Genomic DNA, 13,973 nt, shown 5'->3' on the forward strand with positions numbered 1-13,973 from the left:
GCACCCAGGTGATGGTGATCCTATGATCCCCACCCTAGTAGCACTGCCGCAAGGTCCTTAACTGAGTGCATTTTCTCAATAGTTTGAAAGCAATTGCTGAAAAGTCACTTCCGATTCTAAAATATTTACACTTTCACTTAGCTGCAGTCTTCCCTTTGGTCCAGTAGTTTAATCTGTTTATACTCATCAGAACATTTTGGCTTCTGAGGTCTTCGAATCAGAGCTCTTTCAAGTATGGTCTGTTACCATCCCATAAGCCCTCACCCTGGCCACCTTGATTAAGATTGCAGCTGAGATACTGACTGTACTTTGATCTCCATCTTTGTTTCTAGAACTGTGCTTTCCAGCACAGTGATCACTAACCACATGTGACTATTTAAATGTAAATTTAAAACTCAGTTATATTAGACACATTTGAAGTGCTCAGTAGTCACTTGTGGACAACACAGAGAGCATTTCCATCATCACAGAAAGTTCTACTGGATAGCACTGTTCTAAAAAAAATAATTCTAGGGTATACTGTTCTCTCTAGATTCAAAAGAAAAACATTCATATTTATTAATGAAAAGCTGAACATCGACATATCTAGTGCTTGGGAAATGACTATGGCATATCCTTGTCACAGATAATTGTTAACTGTGGTCATTAAAAATAATGGTTTAAAAAAAGGGTAATACACTTAAAACTCAAAACAAAAATGGTGGCTATGCCAAAATGTGACAAATAATTTAAGATACATTAAACTAAAAAACAAGTTGTATATTCACCTCAACTATAAAATGTATGTAGATAAATATGGAAGCAAAGTTATGCTGCCTGCTACTTGAGCAGGCACATAGAAACCTAGGATAAAAGAATACAGACTTGGGAAACTGGCTATTTCTTCAATATGGGATTAGCTCCAGCAATGCCTTTTAGGACAGCAAAGATAAAAACCAGGGTTTCAAGGAAATCAAGAAATTGGACATTTAAGGAGGACCTACAAAGGCATGATTCTGGCATATTGAACCTCCTCATGAAATCTAAAACTATTTGAGGATCTACTTGGTACCACACAAACCAGCAGGCATTTTTATGTATATTCTCATCAAATCCTCATAACCACCCTTTAATAATAAAATTCTAGTTTGAGATAATTTACTATCAAACCACTATGGACCTTTCTCCAAACCTCAGCCTTTTACTTAGTCTCCAATTAAGATTAAACTCATTCCACCTACCTTTTCCCGTTTTCGGAAGGAGCAGTATCCATTTTTATTTTCCTAAGAATAATCCTACAATATGTGATCTAGGTTCTATCTCTTCCTGTCTCCTGGACATCATTCATTTGGTTTCACTTGTTTGCTTCTAGTTTGCCTTCTTCCTCTCTGTCTAGAGGCAGGCTTGAATCTCTAAAGAGGTGCCTTTTGGTCCTGCCTTCCCTTCAAACCTCTCCTCACTGCCAGATAGCCCCCTCTGGTAAACAGAATACAAGTAACGACTATCTGAATGCCTACTGTGTGCAAGACCACTTAGCTTTAGTGTTTCTATTTTCACAATAAACTTGGAGGGTATTTTCCCTGTTAAACAGGTGAGGAAACTTGACACTTAAAGGCAACCAACTCAAGGACACAAAGCTCATCAAATAACAGGCAGAATTCACTGAACCAAGTCTGGCCCTAAAACCCATACTGCCTAGTCACAAAAAATACTGCTTTATAGATTATTTTCCTATTATGAACCAAGAACATTACTTCCATTTTACAAGTGAATAGAGGTTGAGCAAGGTTAATAACTTACTTAAGGTTACAAAGCAATGATGTAGCAAGGAGATTAAAATGCAGCTGGCCTGACCTCCAAACCTAGGCATCGTCCCCACCTCCTGCTACACCATGGATTCTGCACTACAGAACTACCTAATAGCTCTAGCAGAAGTGACCAATGACTTGCCAAATCTAGTGGCCTCATTTAAACTTTCCTGTACTTGACTTTCTGTAGCTTAACACTACTGACTAATCTCACTCTTGAAATTATTCACTTGGCTTTCATAACACTGTGCTGTGGCTCTACTGCCCAAGCCCTTTTACCATCTTCTGTCTGGTCCTTCTTAGAACTTGCCTGCACATCTTGAATTCTAGTTACATCTCTTGCTGTCCTTTCTCTCCTCATACTTTGTGAAAAACGGTTGCCTTTCCTTTTCAGAATTTGCTTTTACTTGTCTCATATAGTCTGGCCTGCTCCCTCCTTTCCCAGTAGCACTCATTAATTCCTGCTCTCCTCCAGTCATAGGCTTCTTGATCAAATAAAATTTGGATCCTGGAGTCCAAATGACAACATAATCATAAGCAGGTGGATAAGGATGCTGCCCTTTTGAAATGGTTTGTTTCAAACCATTGAGACCAATCATGAGACTGGTTTTTCTATCAAATGCACTATCGGAGTAAACGCTTTAGCTCGCTTTAACTCTTTACTGGCATTCATCTTAAGCAAAGCCTACTTAATACATAGAGAATGCTATTACTAAATTAGGAGACATTTCATTCATTGAGACCATTCCCTGTTTCTAATGGTGGCTGGTCTTTGGGCAGTTATCTGAAATGGAAATAGGGCCACCGCAAGAGGTAATTTTAGTAGATGAGACTACTACTTTTATTCTGTGTGGAAACAATGTTGTTACTTGTTTTTCACTGGACATCTGTTAAAGCAGAAGTGATTTTTTTCAATTGAAATGTAAATTCAGTTCTACAAAAAAAAATTTCAGCATCATGGCTACAGTCTGGAAAAAGTGCTTCGTAACACTGAATGAAATTCAGGAACACATTAAAGGCAAAGAGTTAAGGCAGGTGCTAAAGTGCTAATCTTGAAAGGGGCAAGAATAGTCTTGTCACCAATCCTTCTAGCTGGCCTCATGAGGTGAGAGGATCTAACTCACCTGTCCTGTTGCGTGTAAAGGTCTGTTGCCCTGAAGGCATTCAGTAATTGCTTATTCAATGAGGTCATAGTTTTGTCCAAGGATAATCTTGTTAATAGTAGTATAAAACATAACTTATGACTAATTATCTTTTATTCATCTTCGGAGGCTATTTGTCAACTCTTCACCCAACTTTCCCCCAGTGTTTCAAGATTTCTTAAACTCCTGAGAGTTTAACTCGTCCTTGAGTCAGATTTTTGAAGCCCAAAGCAAATGAAACTGTCTGCCACTTCCTGATTAACTCTGAAAACAGCCCTGCATTCCTGCAAACAGCAGGAGTTATTTTTAGGACTGAAATAATGATCTCACTTTCCCAGGCATGTAGCTTCAGCTGTTCTGATTGTGGGCAGGTCAGGAATGTCCAAGATTCATACATGAACTCATGTGAATCTCTACATAAACATACATGGTATTTCAATAGGGACTATTGTGTTAAAAAGAAACTGCATACCAAAATAACAAAACTAAAAACAAAACCATATTATATTTCCAACACTTTGAAATACAATAAATTCATCTTTTCGGTAGAAATATTCCACAGAACCTTTGGGGCTAAAATAGTTTTAAAAATTAGGACAAATTAAAATTATACTCGGTAGCCTGGTCTAATTTTAAGTGAAATGAAGTAAGGTACAAAAGCTTAGAACAGATATGGAGGGATGTCGGCAAGTATGTTAAACTTAAGAATTTAAAGCTATCAGAGCTACCATATATATGCAAATTCTACAGGAAATTATTTTTAAATTGGAAGACAGTACAGGAAACCCAAATAAGGCAGTTAAAATGACTTCTTTGAAAAGGGGGAAGAATGAATTGTAGAGGAGATAGGACTGTTAGGAAAACTGGAAGGAGTAAGGGAGAGGTCTAACAACTGTATCCTTTCCTAGGATTTGCCTCATCTACCTTTCTTTAGAAGATGCAACCAAAACCAACAAAACCCAATTCTGGTAAATAAAGAAGTTTTAAACAAGTTTTTATCATAAAGTTTAATTATGGTTCAGAAAAAATTGAGTGAGTAACTTTCTCTGAAAAAATATACTGACTCTGTAGACTGTGTTACTGGGAGGGAGGGGAGGCAGCTGGTAAGATAAATTACCCTATTTTCTATTCTGAAAATGACAAAAAAGTCCCATTTCCAGTCTGAGTATAGAGATGCACGTGCCCCAGATGGCTGAGAATAAATACAAAAGAGAGGCAAAAGCTGTAAGGCTAAGGGCATGCAATAGGCTCTAGGAGAAAGTCTGAGAGAGACCCAAAGTAGGAAGAAGGAACGTTTGGCTGGAATTTGAAGTTCTTTTCAGTCATCTTTGTCTTTTGCTCCATGTTTAAGGATGCGCGTGAACTCAATGTAATTGAAATTCCCCTTTTTGTCAATAGGCGCTTCCCTGTACAGCTCGTCCACCTCCTCGTCTGTGAACCGATCGCCCATGGTCGTCAGCAGCTCCCTCAGGTAATCCTCCTGAATGGTGCCTAAAGAATAAAGAACTGGGGGTCAGAATACATACTACTCCGGGGATTATTTACAAGGAGCATCAACACTGACTAAGCACACGCTGTATGTTAAGAAGGATAAGCACGCCAGTGTGTGAAATGTGAGATCTCTACATGCCTAGGCCAGCCTCAGCACACAGCTGCCCAGAAAACGCCGCATCGCTTGGTGACATTAACCTGCTCTGCTCTACCAACCTCCCCCAACACCCATCTCCTGATCTCCTGGTAACGGGCTATACCTATGCCTAAACAGAAGCCAAAAAGTATGACTTAGGAATCTAAGTCACATGGTTCCTTGAAGCAGCATGAATGGTCACACACACTCTACAAGCAGGTAGCACTAAACTCAATACCACATCATCAACCTCAATAAAGTGCTTCAGTGGAAAGAATACCGACGTCTACGGGCCCAGTTTTAACAAGCTGTGTTGCTTTGGGCATTTCCCTTTACCTGACTTTTTTTTAACATGTAAAATGAGATTTAAAAAAATTATTTTTAAACAAATCTAATTTAGATTCAGTAACAAATATGATCAGGCCCAGGGGATGTGTAGTGGTGAGCTAAGAGCTTTCTACTCTGGACTTGTGAGAGCAGGGTTCTCATAAAACTTGACTGCACAGCACAATCAGAATCATCCAGGGAGCTTAAAACGAGACAACCCCAGAGGCCACCCTTCATTTATTATCTGGCACTGATTTATTTATTTATTTACTTACTTACTTACTTATTTATTTACTTCTACAGTGAATAGTACCCAGTAGATGCTCATTAAATATTGGTAAGTGTTTGCATGATTATAGGTAGAAGGACTATTATGTATTGCTATTTGAATTAGCACCCAAGTCAAATACTCTTGTTATTTTAAGACACAGATAGATAACATAACAAAGTGTCTAGCAAACAAATAAAAATGTTGTTTAATACTATTTGGCCAAATATTTATATGAGAAAATTGGAACAGACTTATATGGGTAATTAAGGTAAACTGCTTCTCTTTTATGAAACCATTTTTATCAAATCACAAACTGGCTGAAACTTCCTGAATGAGAATAGTTTATACTGCTTGTCACTTTCCTTACTTACATAATCAGGCTAGCTCTGTTTTCTACAAGACAAATTAGTTATTTTTTAAAATATATTTTTCTGACAGCAAAGATTGTGCTTAATGACGCATTTAAACCAGTTTTGTGGGCATGAACTATGTCTACCGCGAATATTCCTCTGCTTACACCATGAGAGAATCTGCCTTTAGATGGCACTCATGCATGTGGTGGGTGGCACTGATATTTTTAAAAAGCTCCCCAATGTGCAGTCATGACTGAGAACCAGCAATGCCATAATCCAAAGGTGATAAATGACAGCTCAAGCACAGAGATTTTGAAATTCATAAAGTAAAAAATAAAAAAAATCTGATAACTTCCTTGTATGTGAAATTAAGCTAAAACATGGATAATATATTTCCTATAAAAATGAGTTTAAAGTATAAGTTCAGTTCACAAAAGGAACTCTAGATTTATAGGGTTTTTTTGCTAATTCAATTCTAGATTTTAAAAAAAAAGTTCCCCAAATCTTGAATTTTAGCTTGTAGAAACAAATCCTATCTCCAGCCAAGTCATCCAATTATCATGCAAACTAATCAACTGCGTGCAAGGGACTGTGGTCAGAGCTGGGAGGGGTTACAAAGATGGGAACATGATGCTGGTGACAACACATAGCCATTCCCCAGGAGGAGGGAGAGGCGGTGCTGATTAGGAATAGGCACACAAGTAAGGCAGACGCTCAGGTGGAGTATGTGCCCGGAGAGACACAGAAAGTACTGTGGAGATGGAAGGGAGAGGCTTTGAGTTTCCCTGGAGGCCAGGAGAAAACAGTAGAAAGACACAGGTTAGGCTCTATACAGAATGTGACCATTGAGATGACTTTGAAGAACAGATAAGACACTTTAGTCTTTTATGGTTTTCTTCTTTTCCACTAAAAAAGTAAAACCTGTTCACAGTAAAAAATTCAATCAACACACAAGCATTTGTAGCAGGAAAAGTCTCTTCTGCTTGCCCCTCCTGTGCCCCTTCCAGAAATAACTGTTCAGAGTTTTGATTTCAAGAGGAGGGAGGAAGAAGGTGGTAGGAGGAGGAAGGCAGAGGCAGAAATGCTGGAGGGAAGTGAGGGCAACAGCACACAGAGGAGCTCGGAAGGGGGCTAGGAGGGTGACTTGGGAGTTGGGGATGTTATACCTGAACAGGCCAACTGAGGCCCCATCGTGGGGAGTCTCGAAAGCCAGCATAGGGGAAATTATACTTCCATCACCAAACTATGCTTGGACGCTTTAAACTAGTCCAAGTAACGAGTAACCACAGGGTGTGCCTGCCTTCTCAAAAACTCACCACGTAAGTTACCCCCTTAACTTTCCTCTCCTACACTTATGCCAGAGGATCAGGCATCTATGTAGTTAACTTTTGTGTTTCTCTGAGTCCACTCTATGCAGGCAGTAAGCTATTATCTCATTTCCTCATTTAATCCTCATGACAACACTATGGTGTAAGTAACATTACTGTCCATCTTACCAATAAGAAAATAGAGGCTTAGCGAAGTTAAGTAACTTGCCTCAGATCACACAGCTATTATGCAGAACACGATTATGAAACCAGGGAGTCTGATTCCAGACGGAAAGGTTAGATACCAGATCTGAACAATCTCAGAGCTGACAGGTACCTGATTGACAAACATAGGCCGGAACTGGTGTTATCACCTGCAGCATTTATACTCTTTCCAAGATTGCTCCAGTAAAAGATACTCATTCAACACACACTTACTGAGTGCCTCACCCTTGTGGAATTCTTCTGGTAAAAGAGTGACATAAGTTTCCAAAAGAAGTTTCAAATACACCTATTAAATTGTAAATTAAGTATTTAGAGGCAATGAAGTGAATGACTAACATGCCATAGGAGAAACCTGTCCCCAAAAAACCCCACAACAGGTATGGTATAAACCTTATGGTATAAACGGTATCATGTCATCATATTCCAAGTTATTATATATTTTAGTTGCCATAACTAAAAATTAAATCACTTGGTAATTAAAGGTTACCTCAGACTTACCAGTTGCTTCTTCATCAAAGCAAGCAAAAGCGTTTCTGATGACATCTTCTGGATCTGTGCCATTTAACTTTTCACCAAACATTGTGAGAAACATGGTGAAATTTATGGGGCCTGGAGCCTCATTCATCATGGCGTCCAGATACTCATCGGTTGGATTTTTTCCTTCACAAAAAAAGAGGATCATGATTTCAGCTACCTCACAAAATGCATTAACTATTCATCAGAATAAACATTTTGATAAGAAAGATGATCATTTATACAGTTTGCAATTTGCATTCAAGACAGCAAAATTCCTTGGAAGAAAAGTCTTCTCAACGACCAGGACCTGTATGAAGAGTCTGGAGAGTGTGTGCTATTCCACTGGGATGCCAGGAGGAATAACGCTGCTCTCATAATCAAGATCAGTGTTTGCAGCACACACAGACACATGGCCGGCCCCCAGCCTCATCCTGAGACTCGGCCAGAAATCTGCAGGTGGTCCAAGGACCACACTTTGGAAAATAATGCTCCAGACTTTGGATCTCAGTGAATGACATCATCATTACACTGACTTCACAGAGCTTTAAGACTTAAGGAATAAACATAAAAGGTGCTACAGATATTGATATATTAACATGAAAACTGATCATTACCCAAGGAGGCAAGCATATCATGCAGATCCTCCTTGTCGATGAAACCGTCTCTGTTCTGATCTATCATGTTGAAGGCCTCCTTGAACTCCTGAATCTGTGACTGGTCAAACATGGCGAACACGTTGGAAGTTGCGCGCTGGGGGCGCTTCTTGGTGGTCTTGGTCTTTGCTCTTTTGCTCGACATGGTGGCGGTTAAATCCTAACAAAGAAGGGAAATACAAGAAGTAACAAAAAGTAAGTTGAACCAACCTTCCTGATATGTTTGAACTACTTACAGATGTGTCTAAAAACTGTTCAGCAGGACAGTATCACTTAGCAAAAAAACTCTCTCAACTAACTGATACCATTACTCATAGACAAACTGCAAAGAAGAAAGCCAGACTCATGCCATGAGTTCACTCATCCTTAGTAGTTGTGACCTTTAATAAACAGTCTGTCACTAACTTCAAGTTCCAAACTACAACCAACATTAATTCAAAGCTCAGAGCACTATCAACAAGATGCCATGCCGCCAGTACTACTGGACAGGCTAATGAGGACCTATAACCCAGTCTACTAGCTTAACAACAATACAGAAAACAAGAAATAAAAAAACGCTGGTGTCCTGGAGAAACAGTGCTGGTTCCGCACCTCAGTGCTATGGAGTATTAATAGGATACTGATTCATCTGCAACAGGTCTGACCTTCCGCAGCCCTAGCTGAAACCAGCACTCCTGCTCCAAGGTGGACAGAGAGGAGGAAGGAGGGCTAACTGATGGGACAGGTCTTCATCTCCTAATCCTGCTGCCAAATATTCTTCCACTCCCAACTAACATTTCTTACCATACTCTCACTACTGAAATCAAAGTAGTTCAAGATAGATAATTGTTGAAAGGCTAACTGAAAAGTATAGAAAACTGAAGGTAATTCATCTATAATTAAGTTTTACAAATATTTCCACTCTATCCAAACCAATTTGTTGCACAGAGCTAAACTAAATCACTTCAAGTGACAAAGTCCTCTAAACAAAAATCAGAGCACAATACAAATTTTTAAAGCAATTTAGTTTCTAAAAATTTCAGAAAGCATTTTAAGAGGTATGGAAATTACCTTTGCTCTCTAATGATTTAAATGTATCTTTGTAAAATTTAAAATGAAAATAAAAGGTCTAATAATACCTAAGATAAAAAGGCAATTTTCCCTTCAACACTTGATCTTTAAGACTATAAAAGTTTGTTTGAAGTTAAAAATCCCATAGTCATCAGATAATAACATTTTACCATACCATCCTTTAGAGCTGAGGTGGCGATGGCAGCCTGTAAAAACCTCTAATCAACAGGACTAATAAGACACTGGACTCAGTTATATTCTTCCACGCAGGTCTAAAATAGGCACAACTGATTTCACTCTCTGACCAGGACAACAATTTTTAAGCTTAGGTTCTGAAAACAACATTTAGCTATGATGCAGCAAAACACTATGCCCTTGCTCTAAAAATAAGTCTGTGGATTGCAAAGAATGAAGTACTACCTAGATGTCAGTACGGCAAAGTGACCTTAGAACACAATGCTTCATATGAGTTTAAAAACTTACTTCTCACATTCTTTCCTTGATTAGACCACATCCGCCAGACTAAATTCAATTATGGAAATAGGTAGAAAAGCTCTGCCTCAGATTTTTTTTTAAAGCTAAATCTGTTCTCAGATTTTAGAAGGAAATTCCACAAAGGAGAGTCACAAATTCCAGCCCATCAAATATAGCACTCCTTTTCGATAAGCTGGAATGTGTGGCTAGTAAGATATACCCGGCATCACACAGAAGTTATGTTATATACTCCTCTGTACAGTTCCCTTGAATCACCCTTCCAGGAACGCGTATTTTCATTCTGTAACACCTTTGGGCTCAGTAAACCCCATTATTATCTAAACTATGTAGAGCTTTAATTTTCCCCTCTATTCTTGAAGTTTAAAAACTTCAAGGTGCTATGGAGTATATTACTTCTCCGTCTCCTGAATGTACTCCAGGACTTGGGTTAGCGGTTGAGACCCAACGAGGAGCACATATTTACCAGTCCATATCTCTTTAATATTTTAGGTATGCCATGTCTTTGCAAAACAAAGCACGGCTTTAAAAATAGTCTGTTTTGTTTGACAGCACTGGCTTACCCTAATGATGCACAAATGTTAGTCATTTTAAGAGCAAAGAAACTGATGAAAATTATAGGTCATATGGCTGACACAACTGATTTTTTAATCTTCATAACTTCCTAAGACTAAATTTGTGGGGGTCCTCTACGTACATTTTAAAAATGCTTAGTTTGGATTATAAAGTAACACACTCTCTCACCCTTGAATTTTGATGTATTTCCTATTCAGTCTTTGTTTTACTCATGCATTTCTTTAAATGTGTAAGTGCATCATAAAATAGTTTTTAAAAGTTACAAAGGTTTTTTCTGGTCAGCACTGACAATGGTCTCACAAAATATTTCTTTAGCTCGATACTTAATGATCAGCCTTTAATATGATCAGTTAATTACACTCATGTGCATCAAATGTCATGAGTGCTGATTATTATTTAAAAATTAAGAAATGTAAGGCAGGGGTCCTATATTCAAGAAGCTTAAAATGTAGTTTGGGAGGCAACTGTAAAGAAACGAGATGATTGGTTCAACTTATGAAATGAGTCACGTAGTTTTCATACCAGAAGGATGATGACTCTCAAAACAATGTGTAACAAAAAAGAAAAATAATTCAAAGGTGGTACATGCTTATCAAAAAACTGAGTTCAGAAAAGATCTTTGTTTCTAAAAGTTTCAGGGGTGGGGAGATGCTGAAAAACCCTAAAAGTTACAAGATGTCTTTAAAATTAAGAGATTTAAATGTTAGTCTTAATTCTAACAAATTAAGGTAGTTAATTCTACCAAAAACTGGTAGCATCATGTTGGGTGAGTTACTACATGACCCTTTATTTTTTCAAGGAGGTTGGATTCTGATCCGTGAGTTTATCTCCCACCAGAAACCTGGATTCTTTTAGTGATAGGGAGTTCAGCTTCGCAATCAGTTATTTCAAAATAAGGGAAGATAGTTTTTTTTCCCGTACCAGACTAAAAGTATGAGTGGAGTAAACACTGGTGGAGAGGGAGCCAAATGAGAAATAGGGCTATAATCCCAAGAAGCAGATCATTTATGACAGTCATTGTCCTCCTTGCTATGACTCTAGTATGCTGTCCATTTTTACTTTCCCCAAACAAATCAGACTAACTCTCTTCATGGAACAAGCCTTCAGCAACTGCACAATTCTCATAAGCTAGGGTCAAATAGAATTGAAAATACTTCATATATCAATGTAAGTACTCTTTATTTAGCATGGGAAGACTGCCATGAAGGCACCTGAGACTTCCAAGTTATGAGGGTCCTCATGCATCCTCAGTTAGAGCCTAGAGTCTATTTTTGAAGCATTTAATGAAAGATCTTTGGTATGAAGAGGTAAGTGTTGTATGAAACTTGAAAGCCCAGAAACTTACAGAGCAGGCTTCTGTGAAATATACAAGGATTTCAGACTCATGAGAAAGTGAATGAAACACTGTCAGTGGTGGTCAAAGGGATCCAGTTTACAGACGTGAAGAAGCAGAATCTTGTCTTAATCAGGGAAGGGGAATGTTGGTGGTAATGAATTTGTGGATTTTTTTTTTTTAGCTTGATGAAATAGGAAGAGAATCATTCAGGGCTGTATCAAAAGGAGGGATACAAACTAAGAAGATGTTAGACTAGATTAACTGATGGGAGAAATGGAAAATAAAGATCCTCAGAAAGGCTTTCCCCACACACCAAGGGCAACCAGAAGACTTTCCAGAATTTCATTTTATAAAATAGGATTAATCCATATCAATATTATATTACCCTAGTTAGAATCCTAGCGTCCAGCATTATAGCGGTAATAAATGTAAACTAATCTTAAGACTTCTTCTACAGAACTAACACTCAAATTGACAGTACTCTGGGAAATATATGTTCTTTAAAGGAAAAACTCCCATCTTAGGGGGAAAAAAAAACTTCCTGGCGTGACAGAACATAGTATCTGCTTTCCAAACCTAGACCAAATTTACTGTCTTATTTAATCTATACACTTTTTTTCAAGCTAAGTATATGTAATATTTTGATGCCAAGTACAGTTTTTTAAAAGTACATTTTCAGGCTGGTGCTTCCGTTCCAACGGAACCAAGTTTTCAATTCCTTTGCAAACTTCCGGTGGAAGGTAGGATCTGTTCTCTTAGACTGCCACACCCAAAAAGTTCTCAGCACTTGACAAAAGACAATTCGTTATCAGGGGTCACTTGCCAGTAAGGCCTCACTTTTGAAACTAAAAAGCTCTTTTGGGTAACTTTAATCAAAAGCCTTCCAGAACATGAAACATAATAGTAGTAATTTTAATAATCACTTTCTTCACCTTTAGATACAAAACTTTTCGCACTTAAAATCTCAACTTACTTCCGTTCCAAAGTTCTGTAAAGAACCGATAACTCTTTGATAGACCAATTCAACTTCTTTAAAAGGAAGCACTTTGAGAAACTGACTTAACCCAAAGTCTCCACCCAAGATGAATATGGTGATGTATTCTGGAGTTTTTCTGAAGCCGCAAACTAAACCCCAAACCCCTCTGTCCAAGTATCACTTATAAAAAAGTTCTAATTACAGAAGTGGACACTGAACTGAGGAAGCTGCTAATTTGAGGTGGTTATTCCCACTAAACGAAGTGCAACAACAACAGCTGCGGGTGAGGGAGTGGCAGGGGAGGGTGGGGGAATGGGCTACAGTTTTTTGCACAAACTCTCTTGAATCGGGCAAGTTTACGTTAGAAACTAAACTTAGTCCCAGAGTCAGCTCCGCGGGGCTCAGGTTTCGCAGGACCGGCTGTCGCCCAAGTTCCTGGCGCCAGGAGGCTAAGCCACACTTCCTAAGCTCCAAGTTTAGGCAAAGGAACGAAACTGGCGTCCGGGCCGCCTCCGGCCACGGCCTTCGACGCTGGAGCTGGCCCGGGGGCTCGAAACCCGGGACCCAGCTGGTACACCTGGCCAGGTGCGATCCCGGCGCCGGGGGACCGCCGCTGCCGCTGCAGCCGCCCCGCGGGGATGGGCCACGGGATGGCCTCACGTGTCCGACTGCGAGCACCACTCACCCTGCACAGCCGCGGGAACCCGAGCGCTTCAGTGACTCCCTCGCTGTCCCGGCTGCCTCTTCCAACTCCTTCTACTCCCAGAGCCGCTACAAACCTACACTTCCGGCCTCCACTTAGCAGACCGGAAGGAAGCCGACTCACCCGTCTAGGCTAACAGAGGAGGCCAGACTTACTGGAAGGGCGACGGGGCGGGGGACTTGCCGGTGTGTTCAAAGGGCGCATTTTTGACCGAATGCACGGTTAGGAAGTGTCAAGCGGGCGACTTAGAACACAGTAAAAGGTGTTAATGGTTCGTTGGGTCTGATGCCTGAGTTTTCGTCTTCTTTATATTTCCTCTTACAATGTAAGCTTTTTCTCCCCCCCTTTCCTGTTGGCAGATGGGTGAGTCCGCCCTGTGGGTTTGCCCCTGCCGCGCATTCCTTGGCCCGGCCTCGGGCGGGGCTCGGCAGCCCAAGTCCTTGTAGGGAAATCGCGGAGCGGGCTGCGCGGCCCACGTGACTGGCCTTCGCCCCGCCCCCAGGCGTCGGGCCCTTGCCGCCGGCGTCATGCGCCTGCGCAAGGCATTCACCTCAGGGTGCATCCGGAGACTTGGGGTCTCCACGTGGGGGTCCCAGAGCGGTCGGCGGACGTCGTGAGGAGACGTCTGGGCA

At 40.1% G+C, this 13,973-nt stretch overlaps 1 protein-coding gene across 2 annotated transcripts; it reads right to left on the reverse strand.

Moving 5' to 3' along the window:
- Positions 1-3,415: 3,415 nt before the first annotated feature.
- On the reverse strand, positions 3,416-13,489 carry LOC102511070 (myosin regulatory light polypeptide 9). 2 transcript variants are annotated; one of them, XM_006194326.3, is made up of 4 exons: positions 9,434-9,577; positions 8,170-8,368; positions 7,538-7,699; positions 3,416-4,420 (listed from the first exon to the last, which is right to left on the reverse strand). In XM_006194326.3, exons 1-4 carry the CDS (start codon positions 9,434-9,436, stop codon positions 4,248-4,250), a joined length of 537 nt encoding a protein of 178 aa, XP_006194388.1. In that variant the 5' UTR covers positions 9,437-9,577; the 3' UTR covers positions 3,416-4,247. The 2 variants fall into 2 exon arrangements, with proteins under 2 accessions (XP_006194388.1, XP_014422836.1); XM_014567350.2 differs by lacking the exon at positions 9,434-9,577 and adding an exon at positions 13,324-13,489 and having other exon boundaries at positions 3,918-4,420.
- Positions 13,490-13,973: the final 484 nt, after the last annotated feature.

This window comes from Camelus ferus, chromosome 24, assembly GCF_009834535.1.
Source record: "Camelus ferus isolate YT-003-E chromosome 24, BCGSAC_Cfer_1.0, whole genome shotgun sequence".
Taxonomy (NCBI): Eukaryota; Metazoa; Chordata; class Mammalia; order Artiodactyla; family Camelidae; genus Camelus; species Camelus ferus.

Bases quoted from the DNA above. Each gene is read 5' to 3' on its own strand.
- LOC102511070 (XM_006194326.3), bottom strand. The intron at 7,700-8,169 runs GTAATGATCAGT...TTTTTTGTGAAG, and splicing joins TGATATGCTTGCCTCCTTGG to GAAAAAATCCAACCGATGAG. The intron at 4,421-7,537 runs GTAAGTCTGAGG...TTTATTCTTTAG, and splicing joins CTTTGATGAAGAAGCAACTG to GCACCATTCAGGAGGATTAC.